Genomic DNA, 15,235 nt, shown 5'->3' with positions numbered 1-15,235 from the left:
TCTCTCATACAATCATTCATATACACAGGCTCTCACTGGCACATGCTCTCTCTCATACAATCATTCATACACACAGGCTCTCACTGGCACATGCTCTCTCATACAATCATTCATACACACAGGCTCTCACTGGCACATGCTCTCTCATACAATCATTCATACACACAGGCTCTCACTGGCACATGCTCTCTCATACAATCATTCATATACACAGGCTCTCACTGGCACATGCTCTCTCTCATACAATCATTCATATACACAGGCTCTCACTGGCACATGCTCTCTCTCATACAATCATTCATACACACAGGCTCTCACTGGCACATGCTCTCTCATACAATCATTCATACACACAGGCTCTCACTGGCACATGCTCTCTCTCATACAATCATTCATACACACAGGCTCTCACTGGCACATGCTCTCTCTCATACAATCATTCATATACACAGGCTCTCACTGGCACATGCTCTCTCTCTCACACACACACACACACACAGAGGCTCTCACATGCTGTCTCTGCAACCATTCAGGTCCTCTCTCTCAACTCACCTCATACACGCACTCTACGGGCCCTCAGCCTCTCTCTCACCTCTGGGCCTCCTCTTCGCGGGTCGCCGCAGGATGGGCTCTGCAGCGGCCCTGATCTTCTCGGGCCACGGCAGCCCTGCTACCGGGCCTCTTCCTCTTCTTGGGCCGCTGCGACTTGGGATTCGCAGCGACCCGCGGCGGCTCCTCCTCTTCTGCACACGCTGATTCGCTTCCTCCTTCCTGCCCACGCGGCTCCGGCAACGTTTACTTCCGGGGCCATACAGGCAGGAAGGAGGAGCATCAGCGCGTTGTCTTGAGCCTCATCGCTGCGACGCATGAGCCTCCCTGCGCCCGGGGGCATTGGTGGAGGGTAGGGGGAAACTAAAAAACACATTTAAAGGCTCGGCGCAGCTGAAAAAGAAAAGGCTCGGCGCAGCCGATAAAAAAATAAATAAATTCCTGATAGTCCTCGAAACGCTGCGCGTGTCAGCCAAAACGGCTCGGCGTGTCATAGGTTAGCCATCACTGTCCTAGGAGAATCCAAGTTATTCAAATACACAGCATTTGCTGATGATATCAGTCTTTCTTACAGACCCCAAATGGTCTTTGAATTCTTCGCTATCCTTTTTTTTTTTTTTTTTTTTTTAACTTTTGGAGTCTTCTCGGGTTTACGCCTGAATCAGGATAAATCAGAGGCTTTGGCCTTCCCAGAGGCCCTCAAAAAGCGATGGGGGGAACCCTTTCCACTACAATGGGCTGGGGACTCTATCCACTGATCTCATCACAATCTACTGTCTCAATATACCTGGTCTGTTAAAATTCTCCCAGGATAAGATGCAAGCATGGCAGGGCTTGCCGCTTTCTTTAGGGGGTGAATTCATTTATTTAAAATGATTTTTCAGAATTTGCTGCTCAATTTTAAAAATTAGGACCTCTTACGTCTTGATAGGGCCCTATGCTTTTTTATCTGGCTGGGCAAAAGGTCACACATTCCTCTAGTTTGGTTGAAAGTACGATGGGGCTCAGGAGGATTGGGAGTCCTCAACCTTGTGAATTAGAATTTAGCGGCTAACCTACGTATTGTCCAGGAATGGCTCTTGGGCAGCACACACTTTGTTAATATTTTGGCTGAAAAGACATTGCAGGCCCCTCTACAGCACGACTTCCGATATTACCTATTAGGCAGGCTTGGACTCACTCAACTAAGAAGCTGGGGTTGCCAAAGGTCTGTTCCTATTTGCTCCCTATTCAAGGTAACCTTGAGTTGACCCCTGGCTCTCGATCTGCTGGTTTTCACCTGTGGGTGTCTAGGGGAATTACTCAGCTGGGTCATCTTTTCGATGATGAGGGTTGAATTCTCACTTCAAGGTCTGAAAGGTTTGTATGGGCTGAGTGATGTACATTTCTTTGCATATTTACAAATACAACACTATGTTCATAACCTACCAGTGACCTCCAGGCAGCCCGCAGTCTTTCACTCTTTAGACGCCCTCTTTCTTTTGAAAAGTCGCACCCCATATCTTTGTCCACCTACTACAAGGGTTTACATAAGCTTGCCAAGATAGATACGTGTTCCACCTTAGTTGAGAGATGGAACAAGGACGATTACCTCATCTGTTCTTCATTCCTGTTTTAAACATATTTCAGCAATTTCCATTAATATGTATTATAAGGAAATGCAGTACAAATTCCTTTGGAGAGCCTTTGTCTCCCCAAGTTGCAAATCATTTTCCGTTAACGTCTTCAGCCATGTGCGAGCGTTGTCGTACAGCAATTGGTACTTTATCCCATTCCTTTTGGGCATGCCTTTCTGTTAAGCGGTTCTGGGGGTGAATTGTGCACTATGTTGGAGACCTCCTAGGTGTTCAAGCTCCCCTCTCTCTGAAGGTATTGTTATTTGACTGCATTACCCCATTGTTGATTCAGGGCTCTGGACCTAGTTTGTTTTTAAAGAAATTGCGTGCTGTGGGGAAAAAAGTGATTCTCTTATTTTGGAAAGGGAAAGGTGCTCCTTCCTTCTGGGTATGGCGTAATCATCTACACCATATGATGCAGATGGACAATGTGGCGTCACGTATCTCACCCCAACATAGACAATGTATTTTGTCAATTTGGGACTTCTACCTCCAAACACTGCCACAGCATTCCAGGAGTTTGATCCTGAATGACTGACCTGTAGGTCTACATATATGGCTTTTATGCTGAATGCGGATACAGCACCACATCTGCTTAAGGACTCGGGGTGGGGAGGAAAAGGGGGTGATGGAGATATGAGAAATTTAAAATAATTGCACCCCAGGTCATGTTCAGTTTTTTTTGTGCTACCTAATAAAACATTTTGAACTAAAGAAAAGCAACCAATTGGCAGGGGAGGATTTAAGTGATGTATAAAGTTATGCATTTAAGATTTGTCAATTAAAACACTCACAGAAAAAATTACCTAGGAGTGTAGTCATGAAGTCATGTGACTGAAAATAGCAATCACAAAAAGTCATCAAAAATCAATGTGAATGAGCTATATCATCTAAAACAACCAAAAACAAGGCAGAAACAGGCAATTTAACTGTGTATGTGAAAAAAGTACGTATAAATGATAAAAAGGAAGAGTAGTCAAAGGAAAAGTAGTCAAAGGAAAACAGCCCATTCAATCTCCTGATTCAAATTATTCGGAGACAGGCACTGTAACTTATAGATCCAACATTGCTCATGTATTAGAAAAACTGAAAATTTACCACACTGTGAATGGTGTTTCAGTCTCCAGTACATTACTCTTAAATCCAAGATATCATGGTTCATTTCTAACCAATGTGAAACTAACAGGGTTTTATGTTTCAACTGATGTATGCAAGACTGTTTAAAAATTCTTGTTTTCAATATGCAAATAGTCTTCTCAACAAATATTAAGGGGCACGGACACAAAATAGCATACACCATTCCAGGCAATTAGAGTCAGCCCTCTAATATAGGGCTGACTCTAATTGCCCTATATTAGAGGGAGACTGGACAAGTGTTGTAGTGGCTGCACGATGGTAACCTAAAAAAACCTTAGACATGGGATTGTAACAAGTCAGATGAGACAAAGGCCTCAGATTTTTGTCGTGTTGAAAAGCAAAGTGGGGTGATTTATGAAATATAGAGTGTGGAGAGAGAATGGCCCGTAATGTCTAATAGCAGTACATACTTGATTTACTCTTCCAGAGAACAACATACAAGTGATCTTATCAGAGATGGCGGCAGGAGCAGGTATGAACAACAAATCTCAGTTAATATATAAACACATTCTTAATCACGCACAAGGGATCTAGACAACTCAAATTTCGCTTGACTGATAAAGTCAGCCCTGGAAGAGCACAAGCAACAATATCTAAAGAATTACCCAACCAGGATATTATCCTAGAGGGAACAGGGATGACTCCTCCCATCCCACAATAGCGTGTTGCTATCAGTGGGCTTCCTAAAGACAGATGAGGTGAAGGAGCCATTCTGCACGAAAATAAACATATCAAAAAAAGATACCTGTGTGTAATGTAAACAAAAGTAAAAATGTAGATTAGGATCACAGTTTAGCCAATCAAAAAACTTGAAAAGTACTTTTTCATTGTATTTTTCAGATTTACCTTTATGCCAGTGATGTCTGCCTTGTTCTTACTGTCACAGCCTTAGGGTGAAACACAGACCATGGCAGGGGATTGATTGATGTTTAAAGATATGGCTATTGCCTGAAGCTTTCATATGGAATGGCTTGGATTTTTGATCCTTTCAAAGGACAGTTCTAAAGATTTATGCAACATTTTGCCTTTTCTTGGATAAGGAGGCATGCTCCAAATATGGCCTTTTTTTTTTTTTTTTTTTTTTTTTTTTTTTTTTGAGTCAGCTGGGTAGCTTGAGAGCAGCTTTAGATATAATCATTCCATATTGGTTACAAATTTGTAAACACACTCACCTCAAAAGTAGCCTACATTAAACAGTCAGACATGAAAAACACGTTTGAATGAAAACAGTGATGCATTATGCCTTTCTGAGATTGCTTTGAATAAAGTCTTCGAGGAGGTTTTATAAACACTCTGGAGTTTGTTTTTATTTTAGTTAGAAACTCTGCTCTGAAATAGAAAAGGCATGCACCCTCAAAAATAAATAAATAATATTTTCAACTACGAACACTTTTGGGATTCTCCACATTTTGTAATTTCAACAGAAGTTACTAGTGGCATAAGGTATACATACTTTGCATTTCGATTAACTGCAGGTCAGAACCATTCTCTAATCCAGATGCATCTGAGACTGTGTTTTCATGCTGAGAGTTCTTCTGTCGCTCTTCATCCAACTGTAACTTCAGTTTTCTAATCTGAAAAAAATGAGGCAATGACAAAGTCAGATTCTGAAAGCTAGCCATGATCTAGTTTTCCCTTGCTATAGTTTCTGATGTCTAACACACAAGGTTTATATTTATGTTCAGTGTACTCTTGCATAAACTTAACCACCAAGCAAGCAGTGATATATTAAGAACATAAATGTCATGCTGGTTGAGACCAAAGTTCATTGAGCCCAGGATCCTGTCTCAGTCGCCAATCCAGGTCACAAGATCCTGGCAGATTCCCAAAGAGCAGACCCATTTCTTGTTGCTCACTTCCAGGGATAAGTGGTGGCTTTCCCAAATCTACTGAGCTAATATTGATTTATGGACTTCCTCCAGGAACTTGTCCAAAACTCCCTTTTAAACACAGCTACGCTAGATACCTTGACAACATCCTTTGGCAACAAATTCCACAGCTTCATACAATCATGTGCTACAATGAAGATTACCATGGAAGTTTTAATATAGAAAAAAAAGATACAATACACAATATATTATACTCAGTGAACACAAAGCTGATCAGTAGACAAAGTCAGTCAGGGTAGTCTCGTTATTATGAAGCAATTATTCCCATTGTTTTTAAGGAATTGCATAAAAGATAGCTATATTGGTGTTGCTTACCTGTAACAGTGTTTCTCTGTGGAAAGCAGAATATTCTGCCATACAAGTGGGTAACCTCATCTGATGAGAGACAATTTGAGAGCTCTGGAAAAGCTTAGACATTTCCTGGCATGCACAGGACTTCTTTCCCAGTTAATGTCACATGGCCTTCTCTCCCTCCTCAGTCATATGTAGCTTAAAACAAACCAATTCCAAAAGGAGAGAAGGGTGGGTATGTATAGCTCATTATCCTACTGTCTAAGAAGAAAACTCATTTCAGTTAAGTTGCCATTTTCTTTGAAGACAAGCAAGATTAATTAGCCACACAAGGGGAATCTCTAGCTAAGAACTGCCTTCCAAAAGAAAGGATATAACAATGCCTGTCAACCATCAGTCAAGAGATTTTTTTGGTGTGTAAAACCCCTTTATTTTTAAAAGTGGGAAAGCCCCTAAAAATGACATTGCGCTTACTGATACTGCCCTCCCCTGACTGTTCCAACATAACTCCAATATACTTATACAAACACACTGTTCATCCCGACATCAGGAATCCCATCCTCCCACCTGACTTGCCAACACCTTAAGTCTCTCATATTCCCTCATATTGAAAAATCATGTTGTGACTTCAGACTGCTAGGAACTAGGAAAATCACCACCCTAGCCCATATCCACCCCTGCCCCCTTAACCACTTATTCCAGGCTCTGCTGGGACAGCAGCACTGGCTTCCTCTACAATCCAACCCAAGTTTATTAGGAATGACAATTTAAAACTGCACATCACAGAGAGACCTAAGATCACAAAACAAAGGACTGCTTATGGTACCCTCAACTCAGAAAACAGACCTAATGCAAATAAGAGACCGAATGTTTTCCACAGCAGGCTGTAAGTGGTGGAAATCCCTTCCAGAGTCAATACGTCAAACAGACAGACAGACAGAGTTTCAAGCATAAACTGAAAACATGATTCTTCAAAAAAAATAAAGCATACGACTTAACGTAAGAAAGCAATAATCTGATAACTACATCAGTACCAGAAAATGTTAGAGTGGGCAGGCAGCAAAGAATGATGTGACAAATTAATACTAGTAGAACAAGCAATAAGTAATGAATGATGCAACATACATTGTTAGTAGGATTAGTTCCTGTATTCCCGTTTGGTCAACCATCAAAATGCACAAGTATTAACTAGAATAGAAAATGCACAAATATGAACTAGAATATATGGTAGATTGTGTAAAAATCCTAAAATACTTATGATTATGAACAAGAACACGTATACAATGCAGTGTCAAACTAGAAGGTGAATGCTACCACACAGAATGATCGCTGACCATGAATATGTATGTGGATCTTGTAAACTGTTGTGATCTACTTTTAGAACGACGGTATATAAAATGCTTAAATAAATAAAATAAAGTGCTCCTTCTCCACCAGTTGCAATATCCAGGTCTGATGGCCAGATACTGAAGTTGAAATGAAAAAAATGTTCCTGGATTCTGCATTGGAGAATTATATATCAGAAAAGCAATCAAAATGGGCAACTCCCAAAGAAGAGGAAACCAAATTTGCCTAAGGCAAGGAGTTATGAGTACTAGGGTTCCTTAATTTCTTCTGAATTTTATCAAGATCCTTTCAATTCAATGTCCAAGCATACACATATAGAAGACTTATCCCCAGTGAAGGAAGAAGGCATCTGATACTAGTCTGTCTTCTGATCCTCTCCTGGAGAAGACGATAAGGACAGTCATCTTCAGTAAGGTTATGAATAAATCTCTCTCAGGTATTCACCATTCAAGCAATATCTTGTCTGCTACTTTGTGATCCAAGGATCATTCGTGGAGTACTAGAATTGGCCTAAGCCTGTCTGTCTTTTCCTACCAGATATGCAGCTCTTAAGGTCATTTCAAAATAGATAAAATGGTAGAAAAATCCAAACCAACAAGATCATCATTAATATATCAGGTGGGCATGGTCTCTCAAAAAAAAAAAAATAGTTCTAATCCAAAATAAGTAAAATATTCATTCATTTTTATTCACAACATAAGATTTCTCTGCTGGACTCGTTTCATCTGGACACTTCAGATTTTGTTTTGGGTACATTGGATATTGAGGCACTATATACAAATATTCCCAAACCTCCATCTCTGGAAGTTATTTACAATATTTATTGAATGCCTATCAAATATTTCTAAGAGGTATACAGTTATGTTATTTAGAACAAGAAAAAACTTCATGTCTCTACTTTTCTGGTCAGGATGGTGGAATTGGCTTTTACAGGTTTTATTTATTTTAACATTTGATCGCTAGTTTCATCAGCAAATCCACGGGACTGTGATGGGTGCAACAATGGCACTAGATCTGGCCAAGCTCTATATGGGTTTCATCGAATCTTCATGGCAGGATCATCACCCTTTTACACAAAATCTTATTTTATGGAAACAATACTGATTTGTTCTTGCTATGGAAAGGCACCAGGATACAGTTTGACCAGTTTTTGCTGTAGTTGAATCATATTGATCCTAATTTGAAGTTTACTGCAACTTTAAATGATACTCCAATTTTATTTTAGATCTATCAGGAAATCTGACTGACATTTTGAGACCAGTGTACCATAAACGGATGGACAGTAACAGTTTTTGTGTGCTACGATACTGCACATTCTACAGCTTTGAAATCAAGCCTGCCTGTCAATTTTTACAACTTTGTCAGATAGGTTCTACCTTAGCTGACTTTAAAATACAGGCCAGATTACTCACTGATTTTTTTTTTAATCATAGGAATAGCCATACTCATGTTTGTAAGGCTTACTTTAGAGCTAGCTTTTGCCATAGAGAATGGACATTTTTGCAGTTCAATCTCAAGCCTCATACCTGATCTATGTTTTACCTTTTTCCCTGTTACTACAAGCAGTGTGCTTCTCCATTTGTGAGAATTGGCATTCAATTTTTCAAGATTTTCCATATTTTGCTTTTATACATGGTTCGAATTTAAGTGACATCTTGGTTTATTCAGATTTTTCCAGACAAGTTCCTCTCAATTGAAATGAAAAGTTAGGTCACAGACTGTTTGTCAGTATCCATGGATATAGACATTGACAGTTTTACCCATTGGTTTTGCCTCAAAATTCATTATAGTAACACGTCAAATATCTGGTGTAATCTATGCTATCAAGTGCCCATGTGGCAACTTCTATGTTGAAAACAAAATCCGTGTGTCTGTTGACACACGGATTATAAAACATCATAGTTGCTTAAAACACACTCTGGTGTCACACAGTTAATGACGTTGTCAAGATCTCTGTTTTTACATCATTGAAGATGCATACAAGAATTAGTGAGGAGGTGATTTTCTTAGCTCCTAGCAGTCTGAATTCGCAACAAGATTTTTCAGTATTTTTACATCTTTATAATGGCTGTTGAGATATGGATAACTTATCTGGAGATGTGATGTTTATTACTTGATTTTGAATAACCATGATTTTGGCTGGGTGAACAATAAAGATCATCTTGCTTTCAGTTTTGGAAAGGATCTGACATCAAGTCCACCATCTTTGGATCTTTATGTCAGCATTTTTACAGACTGGATTTAGATCTTCTATTTGATGAGATCATTGGACCTGAAAGCAAATGTTTTGTCCAGTTAAGTGTTAGATCCTGCATCAGGGAGAGTCAATCTGGGACATCAGCTGATGTTGGGGTCTGGGATTTGTTACATGAAGTTAATGATGGGATTGCCTTGATATGAAGCCAAGTTCACTACACTGCAACTTTGTGACTATTTTGGGATAGCATTGCGTCTACTGAATTTGCAACTGAAAAATATTGACAAAAAGTGTACAGTGTCATAGCTGATTTTACAGGTGCATGATAGAGAAGACTGGGAGCTCATTTTTGATCCTTAGTGGTCATACTGTAGCTTTCAAATATCCTATCTTGCTGATACCCACAACTTCCTTCATATAGGTTTTTAACAGTGCCTGTTTATTGCAAGTATTTTTTATTTTTCCCTTTTGTTTTTAATTGTATTTAGCTTCTCTAGGTAGTACCTTTATCAGCCATTCTCTGAACGGAAATTTAGAAGAATAGATCAGAAGAAGATCTATTCCTCACATGAGGAGGATAGGGATCTGATGAGAGATCTGGTAAATATTTTCTTTCAGAACCAGAATCCTCAGACTTGTAAGCAATGCTGCAGGACTACTCAGACTCAGAAAATCAGAGTCTCAAGAGACATACCTAATGGCTCTTTGGACCACACAGTATAGTACAATTGAGGCAGCTTCTCTGATGCTTTATGCTTCCTGCTCAGCATGGACAGCATTGATGTAAAATCTTGGTTTAGAGAAACTGGTGTCAGTACTGTGCCATGCCATTTGGTGCCAATGCAAAACACCCGAGTACCTGTTTAATCAGCATGATAGTTAGTGCTGAGGAACTTAGTGCCAGCATCTGAATACTTTTCCTTTTCCTTGGGATTGTGCATTGATGGAGATTGATGCCATTGCTTTGGTTCCATGTATCTTCAACCTTAAACTCAATTCTGAGGAACTCTTCATGCATCAGGTGGGAAAGTTCCCTCCTCTTGGTCCTTTTCTTAGATCCCTACTCTGAAGAATTATGCTCAGCCTGGTGCCATATGCAGATGTGACTCCTGGATCCTTCAACACCAATGCCTTTGGTATCGATGAAGTGGGCCTGGATTTAGATTTGCCAAATTTGTACGAAGACACAATCTTCAGAGTTTGATGGTCCTGGGTGAAATCTTAGAGCAGATATAACCAGACAGTGTATACAAATCGCATAATGGTCAGATATGGACATCTTCAGATTGCAGCATGGGTAATTCTTGAAGCTGCTAGCCTTCTCAGACATTGTGAGAAAAATGCAGCAAAAGATAAAATTGTGTTGAAAAAGGGCTGAATGAGGTTGCCATAGCAAGCCTCACTGACTAGAGAAAAGTTCTGAAAACCTATTAAAAATATTAAGAGAATCCAAAAAATAAACGGAAGCAACTGAGGAACAGTGCCAGGAAAAATAGTGGAAAGTGTTCTAAACATCAAAATCACAGAACATATAGAAAGACATGGTTTAATGGAACAAAGTCAGCATGGCTTTACCCAGGGCAAGTCTTGCCTCACAAATCTGCTTCACTTTTTTGAAGGAGTTAATAAACATGTGGATAAAGGTGAACCGGTAGATATAGTATACTTGAATTTTCAGAAGGCGTTTGACAAAGTTCCTCATGAGAGGCTTCTAGGAAAAGTAAAAAGTCATGGGATAGGTGGCTATGTCCTTTCGTGGATTGCAAACTGGCTAAAAGACAGGAAACAGAGAGTAGGCTTCATTGGGCAATTTTCTCAGTGGAAGGGAGTGGACAGTGGAGTGCCTCAGGGATCTGTATTGGGACCCTCACTGTTCAATACATTTATAAATGATCTGGAAAGAAATACGACGAGTGAGATAATCAAATTTGCAGATGACACAAAATTGTTCAGAGTAGTTAAATCACAAGCAGATTGTGATAAATTGCAGGAAGACCTTGTGAGACTGGAAAATTGGGCATCCAAATAGCAGATGAAATTTAATGTGGATAAGTGCAAGGTGATGCATATAGGGAAAAATAACCCCTGCTATAATTACACAATGTTGGGTTCCATATTAGGTGCTACAACCCAAGAAAGAGATCTAGGTGTCATAGTGGATAACACATTGAAATCGTCGGTGCAGTGTGCTGCGGCAGTCAAAAAAGCAAACAGAATGTTGGGAATTATTAGAAAAGGAATGATGAATAAAACGGAAAATGTCATAATGCCTCTGTGTCGCTCCATGGTGAGACCGCACCTTGAATACTGTGTACAATTCTGGTCGCCGCATCTCAAAAAAGATATAATTGCGATAGAGAAGGTACAGAGAAGGGCTACCAAAATGATAAGGGGAATGGAACAACTCCCCTATGAGGAAAGACTAAAGAGGTTAGGACTTTTCAGCTTGGAGAAGAGACGACTGAGGGGGGATATGATAGAGGTGTTTAAAATCATGAGAGGTCTAGAACGGGTAGATGTGAATCGGTTATTTACTCTTTCGGATAGTAGAAAGACTAGGGGGCACTCCATGAAGTTAGCATGGGGCACATTTAAAACTAATCGGAGAAAGTTCTTTTTTACTCAACGCACAATTAAACTCTGGAATTTGTTGCCAGAGAATGTGGTTAGTGCAGATAGTATAGCTGTGTTTAAAAAAGGATTGGATAAGTTCTTGGAGGAGAAGTCCATTACCTGCTATTAAGTTCACTTAGAGAATAGCCACTGCCATTAGCAATGGTTACATGGAATAGACTTAGTTTTTGGGTACTTGCCAGGTTCTTATGGCCTGGATTGGCCACTGTTGGAAACAGGATGCTGGGCTTGATGGACCCTTGGTCTGACCCAGTATGGCATTTTCTTATGTTCTTAATTATGAAGACAAGCCTTTTCGCTCAGAGGAAAACACATGGCCGGTATTACTCGAACACAAAAGGATGGAGGAGGCCCCGCATCACAGCAGTTGAATGGGAAGACCAATGCATGCATGTCAGAAAAAGCCTTTTAGGCTGTTCCAGAGCTCTCTAGGAAATGTTCTGCATTAGCAGCATCTGATGTCATCTACTTGTGTAGTTTAAGTCTATTTGTCCCCCAAGAATACATTTAGAGCTTCTGTTAGCAAAAGTAAATCAAGAATTCTGCAACAAAGACATTTATTGTAAGGATGTAAATATTGTTTACACAATTAATCAGTTAAATGATTGAAATTTAAACAGTTTACTGTTTAAACAATAGCGACACTTTAGAGTCACTTGCAGCAGATTTATAGTGCCCTATTCTTTGGACCATGTCTAACAGCATTCCTGCCTTGCTGCACTGGTGGCCACCCTTAAATGAGAGAGTCCTGAATCATGAAACCTCTTTACTTAACCTGACCAATCATTCTGTGAGAGTGGGATCAGGTTGCTACGTACAAGAAAGTGATTCCTCCGTTAATTACTTTATGTTTTGAGCCGGGCATGAAATTACCCACCTGATCCACTTTAACACTAGAGTAGCTCCTTTGTCCAACTGATCCATTTTCCATTTTTGATTTGTGAATGAGAATCCATATCTAGTCCTCTTCTAAATCCACGTTGCTTACTAAAACCCCATTGTCTCCCTAGTCCCTTTTTCCCACTTGCCACCAGCTTCCCTATCCTCATAGTGCCAAAACAAAGCTAGTGAAAATGCTACTTTGAATAGGTTACGCTCAAAGAGACTCAGACTGCTGGAAGTATGTGCCACAACTTTACTATTCTTAATTTATCCCAGTCCCTTTTGCCCATTCTGCCATAGTTTTCTTATTAAGAAACTTTGACTGGGGTCATTCCAACCTTGAATTTTGGGAAAAAAAGACATTCCTGCCAGGTGGCTGGCTAGCATGCTCCAGATTAAGCCTCTCTCCTTAGTCCATGTAATGTATTTTACCATTAAGTCTACTGGGATATCAACCCACCCAATGTCTTGTAGGAAACCCTTCATCTGGCCATTACCCTATCTGTATGCTGCCCAGGTTGCTGGTGCTATTGAGCATCTTAGGAGGTCCCATGCTGCCAGACTCATATATATCTGGAGCAAGCTATTGAAATAAATGTCACAGCACAAGAAAGTGATCTGCAATGTTATTTCTAATCCCAAGGACATATTTTGCCAAAACAGTCATATGTTGCAAGCACATATCAATTCTAACAGTTGTATAATCTGTCACACTTGGTAGTTGGCTTATTGATTACCTGTACTAAAGCCATGTTATCACTCCAAAATATAACCTTCCTGTTTGCCAGCTGCTCATCCTAAACTGTAAGAGCTTCCACAATTGGAATCAGCTTCAGAACTTAGATGTCTCTTGGGATTCCTGTCTCTACCTATGACTGTGACCAAAGTACAGCACATCAGGATTTTTTGCAAAACATGCTAAATCCTCATCCTCCCAATGCATTGGAGAATAGTTAAAAAGACCTTCCATAAATCTAAGTCATCTTTCATTATCTCAGTCACCTTAATGACGTGGTGTGATCAACTGACCCCTTGCTAGCAAATCAGAGAGCCTGTGTAAGAATATATAGCCCATTGAGACCACTATGCAAAGTTCAAATTACCTAAGGGATTGTAATCTTAAAAGGGTGATTATTTTGGCAAGCTTTGTATATCTGATTCACTCCTGCAGCTTCAGGAGCTTGTCCTTGAGCAGTCTTGAAACCACTGCCAGTGAATCCAGCATAATACCTAAGAAGGTGATTAATGTGTGTGTGTGTGTGGGGGGGGGGGGGGGGTTTGCTGTGACAAAGTACTACCAAATTTGCTGAATACAGATTTATAGCTGTTTGATAACTGGCTGCAAGTGTCAGAATAACCCAACTCCAGAAACAAAAAGTCATCAAGGTAATGAACAATGTGTTAACATCCATACTCTGAGCTGTTACTCCGAACGAAAGAGCTGAACAATTCAAAGTAGGCACAAAAAATTGAACAGCCCATTTGGCATACACTTATTGAAAAAAAATGGCCTTAAGTTCGAAATCTAGTAGTGGGAAACCAAGGTTGCACTGGCAAAAACCCAAAAGCAGACTTTTGTGTCTGCTTCAGCCATGAGGACCCTATGGCTACATTCACATACCAATGTTACCACGCTATCAAAGGACATGCACATCACAGAGCATTTACTCAACTGGCAAAAAAAATCTTTAACTGATGCCCTACATGGATAGCACAAGTTTTGGATCACCCTGAACTTGCCAGCCTCCTTCTTGGGAATGACTGCCATAGTGGTGACAATATCTCAGGAAAAAGTCTTCATTAAATGATCCAGCCATGTTGCCTTTGACTGTGGAGTCAACTTTTTGTTGCACAATATCTGATTATAATATAGCTGACAGGGCATTCCTATGAAGGCTGTTACTAATAGACCCCTGGGTAAGGAATTATAAAACCATACTTAAAGCCAGCTAAAATCTTCTTTGCCTCTCCCTTTCTAGGGTATTGCCTTAACCATAGGGTCATTACCTCTAAGTTTTTGAAAGTGTTTTCTGGAAAACTGTTGCCTCACTTAAGCTTGGCTATAGTCCCATTAGTGAATGGGTGGCCTGCTCCACACTGAGAACCTGATCTTTCCCCTTCTGAGTGCAGGTGGGGTGGGGGGAGGGGGGTTCCTCCATCTTGCTTTCCTAGGTGGGAAAGAGCTGGGATGCAGAAGCCCAGTGCCATGTTAAGTGCAGTCCTCATACATCCTGGCACCTTACTATTTATTTAAAAAAAAAAAAAATTCTGAATCACTCTTTCCAATTAATAATCGCTCATAGCAATCTTACTGTTACAGAAATATATAGAAATGTCTTTAGTGATTCAAAACAGACACTTTCTTACATTATATAAATAGGCACAAGAGCCAAAAGTATGCACAGATTTGTTAAATTCACAAATACTGCAGGCTAACCCATTCCAGATTATTTTGCATCAATTCTCTGATCATCATAATTAGGAGTTAAAGTTTGTTTCCTCACCACATTGCTAAACAATCAATGACCGAAGCTCATCAGTCTCTTCCTCTCCATCAGCAAAGAACCTTAGTACTGGGCAGGAATGCTTGTTGCCTCAATGCAGGGATCGGTTAACATGTCTTCAAACACAGGCAGGGATGCAGGTTGGTCACAGGAGCAAAGGTGCAGCCTATCAAAATTTTCAGCTCTACT

General features: G+C 40.1%; 1 protein-coding gene across 14 annotated transcripts in view; it reads right to left on the bottom strand.

Moving 5' to 3' along the window:
- Positions 1 to 15,235, bottom strand: part of LRRFIP2 (LRR binding FLII interacting protein 2) — a 360,344-nt gene that overhangs the window by 29,535 nt on the left and 315,574 nt on the right. For all 14 annotated transcript variants that reach the window (XM_029589814.1, XM_029589817.1, XM_029589816.1 and 11 more), the window contains one exon: positions 4,756 to 4,876. In XM_029589814.1, coding sequence (XP_029445674.1) covers positions 4,756 to 4,876 — 121 coding nt within the window. The remainder of the gene's footprint in view (positions 1 to 4,755; positions 4,877 to 15,235) is intronic.

Source organism: Rhinatrema bivittatum, chromosome 2 (genome assembly GCF_901001135.1).
Source record: "Rhinatrema bivittatum chromosome 2, aRhiBiv1.1, whole genome shotgun sequence".
Taxonomy (NCBI): Eukaryota; Metazoa; Chordata; class Amphibia; order Gymnophiona; family Rhinatrematidae; genus Rhinatrema; species Rhinatrema bivittatum.
This window is presented reverse-complemented; position numbering and strand designations above follow the sequence as displayed.